Raw genomic sequence first — 11,631 nt, 5'->3', positions numbered from 1 at the left:
ACATTCGTCATGTGCATTGTGTTGGCAATTCCAATGTTGTGTTTTGCCCTTTTCATACATTGTACTATATGCGGTTAGATTTCTTTTACACGAAATCTGACGTAATACTTTCAAACAGTTGAAATCGTGTTCTTGTGAGCGGCGAACAAAGGGAATGGAATTCCTTTGATATTCTAACAAACTATTATTGCCTTTTCAGTTAAATCTATAAAAACATGACTATTTCATCTTTTCTGTACAAAATTTAATACAGCGTACATTTTGATTGTTAACATAGTTTATTTTCTATGTATGTTTTCAATAATAATATTAAATATGGGGGAGGCACTAATAAAGTACTAAAAAGCAAACAAAAAAGACAGAGATAACATTGTGGAAAGAAAAAAGAAAGAAGTACTAACAGTAGACTACAATTTACATGACTCACAAAAGTTATAACTTTTAATATTTGATTGAATGATAATGAAGCGTTTTCTACATAATACGTCTTCAATTTGGCCTTTATAAAGAAATAAACTCTATAATATAAGAATACATGATTTGTTTTCAGCGAAAATGTTCAAAATAATCCCAGTTTATCTTTTACAATTTTCTAGACAAAAAGGCAAAAAAAAGTAAAATTCGTCATAAAACTGCAATAACTTCTACAAGAGGTTATCTGACTTTTTTTTATGTAAAAATACAGGAGGTAGATCTCATAAATCTAAACGTTTTTGTGCCGTCACAATTTATCTATTTATAGCGGTTTAAAAAGAAAATAGACTATGTCGCCTATGTATGTTAGTTGACAGGCGGGGTCATAGCACACACCCCAGTACCCCAATGATGATTATGACCATGTTGTTTTTCTTATTTCATTCCACAGATTCTGAAATAAGTTGTATTATTCGTATTTCCTAGATCAACGCATTTGTATTTCAAAGCGGAATTTTACATTTGACCAAATGACCGTTGCCGGCATTTTCTTTGTTTTTTTTATAGATTAGTGTTGAATGCAATTTTAAAAGAATTTAGTGACGAAACTAGTTGTTTTTGGTTCAGGCCCAGCAGGGTTCAATTGCTCATGGTCACTCTTGTCATCAACAAAAGTATTTATTTAAAAAAAATATATACCAGTGTAAAGTTTAAAAAAAAATATCCATCGGCATCAACACGTGTTAGGATTAGTGTTAATTCTCGCTAATAAAAGTATTTTGTTTTTGTTTGGCATTAGAAAAAGAAATAATTATGTTTGATTTGGTTTGTATAGATTTTAGTAAATATATGGATGATATAAAGTCTCAATTCTGTATGTTTGATTTTCCAGGTAAGTTCCTAAAATATTAAATTAAAAGCCGTCGCTCAGTTATTTCTAGACCCCTCTGTAGTATGGGTTTTGTTTTGCAAGTCTTTGACAATTCTTTTTGGCATGTAGTTTTTAAAGATCTGATTAGCGTAATCTGAAAAGGAAACTTTCAATAGTTTATAATTTAATACTCTTTGTCATTTTTACAGAAAGTCAAGTGGTTGATTTTAAAGAAAGTACTTTCCTCCATTCAAATATATGTATTTATATAAAAAATGGAATACTACTGGTTTTTTTTAAAGTCATAGGTTGGTGCATTGTTTGAAATAATATAGAGCACACACAAGTATTAGGTTGGTTTGTTTTTGTGTGTTATTTTGTTTGTGTGTGTTTGTAAATATATGATTAATAACATGATATTTACGTTATAGATCATACGGATTTTTAACCGGATTTTTGTGACAAAAATGTCGGTTATTGATTTGGGGATGTACGGCGGGCGGGCGGGCGGGCGGTCGGGCAGTCGGGCGGGCGGGCGGGCGGGCGGGCGGCAATCAAATGTTGTCCGTGCATTAACTCATGAACCGTTCAACCAAAGCTTTTAAAATTTTAATATGTTATTACTGACAACTATTCGAAGGTCAAGTTCAATAATGGCGATTTTGACTTTTACCGTTCAGGAGTTATGGTTCTTGAAAGATTGAAAAATGGAGTTGTCCGTGCATTTACGCATGAACTGTTCTACCAAAGCTTCCCAAATTTTAATATGTTGTTACTTATGACAGAATGGAGGTCAAGTTCAATAATGACGAATTTGACTTTTACCGTTCAGGAGTTATGGTTCTTGAAAGATTGAAAAATGGAGTTTCCAGTCGTGTCCGTGCATTTATGCATGAACTGTTCTACCAAAGCTTCCGAAATTTTAATATGCTGTTACTGATGACAAAATGGAGGTCAAGTTCAATAATGACGATTTTGACTTTTACCGTTCAGGAGTTATGGTTCTTGAAAGATTGAAAAATGGTGTTTCCCGTCGTGTCCGTGCATTTTCTCATGAACCATTCAACCAAAGCTTTTGAAATTTTAATATATGTTGTTACGGATGACAAAATAGAGGTCAAGTTCAATAATGACGATTTTGACTTTTACCGTTCAGGAGTTATGGTTCTTGAAAGATCGTAAAATGGTGTTTCCATTCAGGTAGTTGCATTTACTCATGAACCATTCAATCTAAGCTTTTCAAATTTTAATATGTTGATACTGATGACAAAATGGAGGTCAAATTTGATATTGACGATTTTCACTTTCACCATTCATCAGTAATGGTTCTTGTGATATTGCCAGGACACAAATAAATGTTAATAAATCCGGTTTGCTGTCGTTGTGACAGCCTCTTGTTTTAATAATGGACGCCAAATATGGATTTCTGCTTCTTTGCTTGTTAGCACTAACAGATGCAGGTATATATACATTTGATTATTTTATTTTTCAAAAGAACTTATATGAAGTATCTTGGTCTTTTTAACAGTCATTCTCTGCGTCTTGTTTAACTTGAACGTCGAAATTTGTTTCAATTTCAATTACATCCGGCGGTTTATTCGGAATCCATTACAACAGAACAATATGACATATTTACAGCAAACATTCATTTTATTATCATTATTTATATTGTTGTACATTCGTTTGTTAGAGCTTTTGATTTTGCCATTTGATAAGGGACTCTCCGTTTTGAATTTTCCTCGGAATTCAGTATTTTTGTGATTTTACTTTTTAATACTAAATACTTTTTATCTGAGAATATAAAAGTTTCTACTTTCCGCTCAATTTTTTTCCAGCAGGAAATTTATGTTGTTCATATCCGTGTCAGCATGGAGGATTTTGTTTAACAGAGGGATTTGATAAGTATATATGTGACTGTACTGGCACGGAATTTTATGGACGACATTGTGAAAATCGTGAGTATACAACCTCGGATCTAAATAACATTTCAAGTTCAATTTACACGCATACCCCTTACAAAAAAAAACAACACACGACGAAAATAGTTCGCAGGAATGTCTTGAATATTTCAATGAATGAGAACTAAAAGGAAATAATGTAAAGGTTGTTTAAAGGGAAAAACAATAGAAAACAAACGTTAAACAGTTAATTGATGATGAATGCTTTGGCCATTCCTTTGTGTAACCATACCTTCGCATTGCCATGTTTCTTGTAGAATTAAAAAAAACACATTGCCTTCACTATAGCTTTCAAGTTCTGGTATGTGTGTTTTCTTGTCGAGAGGTTTTCTTTCTTGTTTCGATTATTTTGTCCAGTAATAAGTAAACGTGTTTTGTATATATTTAATCCTTTTTCAGCTATTTTATCTAGACGCATCAAATTATGGTTGAAGCCAAGACCGTCAACAATGCACAACTTGCTGACTAATTATGAATGGTTATGGAATATTGTTAACAATATACCTTTCTTGAGAAATTTTATAATGAAGAATATTATCCTAAGTGAGTAGTACTTTACATAAATCTAGAAGGTATGTCTATCTTGCTATTCGCACTAAAACTGTTGGCGAATACGTATTTTTATAACCGTTTTTTTTTTATATCAAGGGCGTGTGGCAGAGAGAGAAAAAAGAGTTTCAATAATTTTAGTAGCACTAGTTTTTCCCTATGTTAGGATCGTAATGATGCCGGCTTATGAGTTTATTTATCGGTTTTGAAGGTCTAAATAGACCGCGCGTCATAAGCTTTTACTAGTAATTTAAAATAAAAAAAAATAAGTATTTTTTTCTATACAAACACTCGTTTAAATGTACATGTTTGTCAAAATATATTACCTACTTTTTTATAGTGAGAGCTGGCTTGATTGATAGTCCTCCACAATACGACAACGAACACACTTACATTACTCTTGATGCAAACTTTAATCATTCCTTCTACACGAGGACACTACCACCTGTTCCACTGGACTGTCCAACGCCAATGGGTGTTGCTGGAAGAAAAGATTTACCAGATTTAGATGTTTTGGCAAACAAACTGCTTTTACGAGAAAAGTTCAAACCAGATCAAAGAGGAACCAGTCTTCTATTTCCTTTTATGGCGCAACACTTTACCCATATGTTTATAAAAACGGACATGAAGCGAGGACCACAGTTTCAATGGGGAGGACATGGAGTAAGTTGGTTAACATTTGTGATACCTCAATTGTAAAAATGAACTAGCATAGTTATTTGCCTTAAGCTCAATGTTTCATTCTTTCGACACCAATAACAAAACACACAGACGGGTATTAGGCCGTTAGTTTTCTCGTTTGAATTTGCATTGTCATTTCGGGCCTTTTATAGCTGACTATGCGGTTAATTTCTGTGTCATTTTGGTCATTTTGGAGAGTTGCTTTATTGGCAATCATACCACATCTTTTTTTTATATATGCATACAACACAAAATTTAAATCAAAATCACCTTTAAAAATTGACAACATGTATTTTTTAAATAATCATGAGGACTTTAGATTTCAGTTTGCACCAATGGCTGATTACAACTGACAAGAATGTACAATATTACCAAGAGCATGATCTGCTTACTCTTTCAAAGCACCTGATATCAATCAAACTTTAGATGTGGTTGGTGTTGCTGTACTGTTGTGTGTCAGTGTGTTTTTGACTTATGAGTTTGAATGCCCCTATTGTATCTCTCGCCTCTCTTTCGCTCTTAATAAAAAATGTATTTTGTAATTTTTACATACTTATGTTGGTTTTTTTTTTAAATATATTGTTTATTTGACTTTTGATTAATTTTCACTTGTTTTTTTAAGTTTTTATTATTTCGAATGTGAATGATTAAAGCGGTGTTTTTGCTTGAAAATTATAGTGATGAACTAGAAGAAAATATTTAAAAAAGAAGTAAAAATGTACATGCTAAATTTCAATACGTGAATTACCCCCCAAAAAGCATTTAAAAAACACCGACTCGGTATTCATATTTGCTTATTTTCACAGCTAGATGTGTCGCATATATATGGAGAGGACAAACATGATGAAGATTTGTTGAGATCGTTTGTAGATGGCAAGTTTAAACTTCAGGTTAGTTTATAGTCCAAATTTTGCGAACGAAATGATGTGTAAAAACCAACGAATTTCCAGACTGAAAAAAAGCTAAAAACATTTGTCTTCGTTCGTTTTTGAGTTTTTGAATTGTGTCTATAATCGGCCGACTCACTTAAATTACTACACAGAATCCAGAAGACTTAATGTAGATTCTTTGAGTGAATGTGCTTCTTTCGGCCGACTCACTCATGAACTAAATATAGTCCAAAGTAATTAGTTTGTGACTGAGAGACCGAGCTAATATACTCTGTGAAAAGCTATTATAAGTAATTTTGATTTTCTTTCAGACTATCAACAATGAAGAGTGGCCTCTTTACAACACGGATGTAAATATGACGCTGAACTTCTTTGGATTTGTACCTGCTATGGAAAATAATAGTTTTGCCCTTGGTCACTCTTTCTTTAACAACTTTCCTGGGCTTTTTATGTTTTCTACTATATGGATGAGAGAACATAATCGTATCTGTGATATAATGAAAAAGGAACATCCAGAATGGAACGACGAACGTCTCTATCAGACAGGGAAACTTATTGTCTTAGGCAAGTATTCTGAAAATGCTAAATGCGAGAGATTACCCAAATGAAACTTTCGAATTCTATACACTTTTCTTGTCTAAAGCAACAGATCCTTATACTTTTTATAACGCGCTAAAACACTATCTGCTGATAGTGACTTATTGTAGATGCTTACATCATCGTCATTTGCACTCGTGGAATTTTGAAAAATTTGCAATCATACAACACTTTTTATATTCAAAAGCACAACTTTGGAAAGTGAAAGATGAACATAATGGCCGGAATACAGAATATGTTGCCATCTTTGTGATAATTATTAAGTTTAGTTAACTTATGAAATAATTGTATTTTTATGTTTAAACCCATTGGGCTTATTTTTTTTAGCACTAAAAAGAATTTCGGAACACGCCAATTACAAAATTACAAGATTATATGAATATACCTGCATTGTTACTACAAAAGGTAGATTTAGTTTTAATGTGTTTAAACTTGGTAATGAGAACTCTGTTTCACATGGTATTCCTCTCATTTCATTTTAGGAGAGACAATGAAAATTGTCACAGAGGAATATATCCAGCATTTGAGTAACTACCATTTTCAAATTTTATATAAGCCAGAACTTTTGTTTGATGTACCATTTCAATACCAGAATCGAATTGCTCTGGAATTCAATCATTTATATCACTGGCATCCGTTGATACCCGATGATTTCAGTTTTGGAGGAACAAATTACACTTTGAAAAACCTCCTTGGTAATCCAGCATTGGTTATAAAACATGGAATGTCCTCGTTTGTGGATTCACTGTCCAAGCAGATTGCTGGTAGAGTAAGTAAATTTGATGAATGTCTTAGCAAGAAAGTCTTAGTTTTCTCGTTTGAATTGGTTTACAATTGTCATTTCAAGGCCTTTTATAGCTGACTATGTGGTATGGGCTTTGCTCATTGTTGAGGGCCATACGGTGACCTATAGTTGGTAATTTCTTTGTCATTTTTTTTTTTATCTTATGGAGAGTTACATCTCATTGGCAATCGTACCACATCTTATTTTTTTATATGTTATGTTATGTGTACTGATTCTAGGTTGTGTTCATTTACAAATGTTATCTTAAAATTGAGAAAGGAAATGGTGAATATGTCAAAGCGACAACCACCCGACCATAGAGCAAACAACAGCCGAAGGCAACCAATGGGTCTTCAATGTAGCGAGAATTCCCGCACCCGTAGGTGTCCTTCAGCTGGCCCCTAAAATATGCATAATAGTACAGTGATAATGGACGTCATACTAAACTTCGAATTATACACAAGAAACTAAAAATTAAAATCATACAAGACTAACAAAGGCCAGAGGCTCCTGACTTGGGACAGGCGCAAAATTGCGGCGGGGTTAAACATGTTTATGAGATCTCAACCCTCCCCCTATACCTCTAGCCAATGTAAAAAAGTAAAAGAATAACAATACGCACATTAAAATTCAGTTCAAGAGAAGTCCGAGTCTGATGTCAAAAGATGTAACAAAAGAAAATAAATAAAATGACAATAATACATAAATAACAACAGACTACTAGCAGTTAACTGACATGCCAGCTCCAGACCTCAATTAAACTGATTGAAAGATTATGTCTTCATAATGAATGTAAAATTTAGCGTGGTTTATCATAGAGTATATATGCAAAACACGATTTGGTAAAAATGTTTTTTGAAGGTGGATACAACACTTGAGATCAACATTAGCATACACATGTGATAGAAAAAAGAAAAAGCTAAGGTCAAAATTGGTATTTTTGTCGAAATCAATAAATAAAACTACAATCCCTTAGTATTTTATATGGTAGTTTAAAATTCAATTCAATTCAATTCAAAGTTTTATTGCCATATAAACTTTACAGTTTGTGACATATAACAACAACAAAAAACAAAAAAAGACAATAACTAAGTAACTCAATATATATATGCAAATTCAGGTAAATATTAAAGGGTCCCCTGTCCTCAGTTCCATTGACTTTTTTTATAAAGGATCCTAGTTTATTCACTTGTGTTGGTGTTGATAGGTTAAGTATATATATAACTTTGTCTATGTCAGTGAGATTAGCAAATGAATTATTTTCTCTGTTAATGCAATTAAAATATGTTAATCTAATATTTTTGAATTGTGAGAATAATTAATTAAGAAATGTTTCTCATCATCTAGTACTTTGCCTATTTTGCAAAGTCTCTCTTCGCGAGGAATTTTAAAATGCCTTCCTTTTCCAATTAAAAATAAATGGTCACTGATTCTAAGTTTTGTAATTAATTTTCTAAATTCAAAGTTTGAGTTAGAGAGGTAAGGTTTGATCGATAGATTTGGATCAAGCCCTTTATAAAAATCTAATTTACTTTTATCATCAATAGATCTCAACTTATCCATCAACAGGTTGTTGTAGTATGAGTTTATTTGGGGTTTAATATAGCTTTTAATATTTTCTAATTGTTTTAAATTATCACAAGTTTTTAGTCTATCTATATCAATGGTAGTTTAAAATGTTTTCTTATCTTGTCATCTTTTCTATTTGTTATTGTGGAGTTTTTAATCGAACTTCTTCATACGCGTGTATGTACGCCAACATTTTCAGTCCATCCAAACACCATAGACAGTTTATTGAAACTTTAGAATATTACGCATCCATAAGTTTCTTTTGACTCCAAAATTTTACTGTTGGTAATGGACATATCCTCATGTGGTGTTCGATAAGTTGAAATGACAGAAAACCATGATTAAGGCCAACAGACTCTTAAATATTGGTTTCGTTCAAATATATTGAAATACACTATGATTAGATATTTATGCAAGTCACAATTTGTAAAAAGTGGTCGGAGTACGTCCTTCAAAACGAAGTCTTGGCTCTCACCGAACAACAAGCTATAAAGGACCCCAGCAATGACTAGTGTACAACTATTTAAACAGGAAAACCAATGGTCTTATATATATAAAAAAAAAAGATGTGGTATGATTGCCAATGAGACAACTGTCCACAAGAGACCAAAATGGCACAGACATTATTAACTATAGGTCACCGTACGGCCTTCAACAATGAGCAAAGCCCATACCGCATAATCAGCTATCAAAGGCCCCGATATGACAATGTAAAACAATTCAAACGAGAAAACTAACGGCCTTATTTATATAAGAAAAAATAAAGAAAAAGAAATATGTAACACATAAACAAACGACAATCACTGAATTACAGGCTCCTGACTTGGGACAGGCACATACATAAATAATGTGGCGGGGTTAAACATGTAAGCGGGATCCCAACCCTCCCCCTAACCTGTGACAGTGGTATAACAGTACAACATAAGAACGAACTATAAAAATCAGTTGAAAAAGGCTTAAATCATCAGATGGACAAAAATACATGTGGACGTGGCCGGGTACTTGTACATCCCGACAACAAAAAGACACTAGGAACAGATCTGAGAGTACTCGCTGTTATCTGACAGCTAGGTCAAAGCCACTAACAACTAATACAAAAATTCATGCATCTAAGACTAAACTATCAATCTGTACACATCCAACATCCAATGGATTTAGTGTAAAGACGTCATAAGGTTATAATCTATATAAAAAACGAGAAACGAGAAACAATTATGAACCACATCAACAAACGACAACAATTGAACATGTTCCTTACTTAGGACAGTTGCAAATAAATTTAGCGTAGTTAAAGAAGGCTGAACTGTTAACTGTAATTTACTTTTTTTTCTGATGAAATGAATACTATACTTAAGGGCTGGAATGATTAGATTACAATCACGTTTATAATTTTACATACTGTATTGGAATTTCATATTCTTTAATATATGATAGCTATTATAATCAGTAAACAATCTTGTGTTATTCGCCCTTGTATACTTGTAAGTTTTTAAAAAAATATGGCTCCTGTTACCATCAATTAAAATTGTATATACAGTCATACAAAAGTTATTTATTAATTATAAAACGGACATCAAATACATAGTACACATAAAACCTCCGTAGAACAACCCACCCCTTCAACTTCCAATGCCGGGTTTAACACGACCATGATATGCATATCCATAGTCATGACAAGAATCAAATTATGTTTTATTATATTTTGTAGTTCACAGTAAGGAACCATCCACATTTTGGTGTAAAAGTTGCGAAGAACGTTATAAAACATGGCCGCGAACTACGTCTGCAGTCCTATAATAATTACAGGAAAAGATTTAATTTACAACCGTTTCAATCATTTGAACAATTAACAGGTTAGTTTTTCAATATTATAGATGTTCTGGCAAGAAAAATGTTCATGTGTTTTTCATGAATTTTTAACTGTTTCGTAAAATATATTTTCAAAAACTTAATGGTAAATATGTATAAAAATAAATACAGTGGTGCGTTACTTAAAAATATGTTAGCAATAGTCATGAGAATCAACAAATCTAAAATAAATTCATTTATCTTACCTCCTATATACATTTCTAGGAATATGATTGGTTAAAGCGTCCGCGTGGAGACCGTGTATATTCAATATTAGGTTAGTAGGGAGGCGGGGCTTAATTCAATACACGGTTAGTAGTGGATTTACAACTTTGGCACTGTTTGATTATTTAAAAGTATTGAAAGTTCTGTTTTATATTGTTTATATATCAAGGTTGATGATAATAAATAGTTAAGTGTTTTCATTAATTTTTTTAGTGCAGACCAATTGAAGAAGGTTCTTAAAATTGAACACTTGAACACTTTAATATAGAAATAAAAAGCTGTGTTATGATAGCAAATGAAACAACTCTAGTCTAAATTCAACAAATAAAGATAGTCGGTAAGATAAATTCGTTACATAGTGTGCTAGTGACCTAATATGATATATACAGGGTCAGTAAATTCCATATGGGGTTCGAGCTTCGCTACTGACCCCGTATTAGGTCACTAACACACTATGTAACTAAAAATATTTGCAGTTGGGGTATACATGATTCTGAACAACAACAAAAATTCAAAAATAAAATTGTTATCGTCGCAGTCAGTTAAAATGAGAAAAAAATGTACTAAAAAACCTCAAATTTTATGCAATAAGGAGTAACCCACATTTGATCCTCCACTGAACAGTACTGTCATACAAAATCAAAGATATTGGCACTATTATTGAATTGTCTAGCTTATCATTTAGTCAGACAACAAATTCATCAAATGCTATTTGAACTTTTTTTGGCAAACATAAAAACTAAATTTTAAAGATCTTGGAATAAATATTTGAAGCTTAAAATTGCATTTATGAAAGACGTACAGTCATGTGATAAAATTGTTTGTTTTAGGCAATAAAAAGTTAGCCAAAGAGTTAGAGACCTTATATGGAGATATAGATGGAGTAGAGTTCTATGTCGGACTACTCAGCGAGAAACTTCGGCCCAAAGCATTGTTTAGTGAGACTATGATGGAACTTGGGTCTCCTTTTTCTTTGAAGGGTCTCATGTCTAACCCATTAAGCAGTCCAAAGTATTGGAAACCTTCAACATTCGGCGGTGCTGTTGGGTTTGATTTAGTAAAGTCGGCAACTTTAAAGAAACTCTTTTGTCAAAATATAAATGGCGATTGTCCGGAAGTGACGTTTAGAGTTCCAGGATTTGTAGAAAGCCAAGGAGAAGCCGAAGATGAAAGTTTAAGAAATTGTCCAGAACATGGAGAACTATGAGACCTTCTATTTTAAGTCAAATAAATGTATAGAATTAA

At 32.6% G+C, this 11,631-nt stretch overlaps 1 protein-coding gene across 1 annotated transcript; it reads left to right on the top strand.

Annotated features, from left to right (window-relative positions):
- Window positions 1–2,681: 2,681 nt before the first annotated feature.
- LOC139510212 (prostaglandin G/H synthase 2-like) lies at window positions 2,682–11,631 on the top strand. The gene is made up of 9 exons (XM_071296682.1): window positions 2,682–2,745; window positions 3,121–3,240; window positions 3,643–3,786; window positions 4,133–4,455; window positions 5,280–5,363; window positions 5,675–5,927; window positions 6,443–6,729; window positions 10,022–10,166; window positions 11,217–11,631. The coding sequence occupies exons 1-9, from the start codon at window positions 2,691–2,693 to the stop codon at window positions 11,591–11,593; spliced, it is 1,788 nt and encodes a 595-aa protein (XP_071152783.1). The 5' UTR covers window positions 2,682–2,690; the 3' UTR covers window positions 11,594–11,631.

The sequence above is a fragment of the Mytilus edulis genome, chromosome 2 (assembly GCF_963676685.1).
Source record: "Mytilus edulis chromosome 2, xbMytEdul2.2, whole genome shotgun sequence".
NCBI lineage: Eukaryota > Metazoa > Mollusca > Bivalvia > Mytilida > Mytilidae > Mytilus > Mytilus edulis.
The sequence above is the reverse complement of the archived record's forward strand: the minus strand, read 5'-3'. Positions and strand labels throughout refer to the sequence as shown.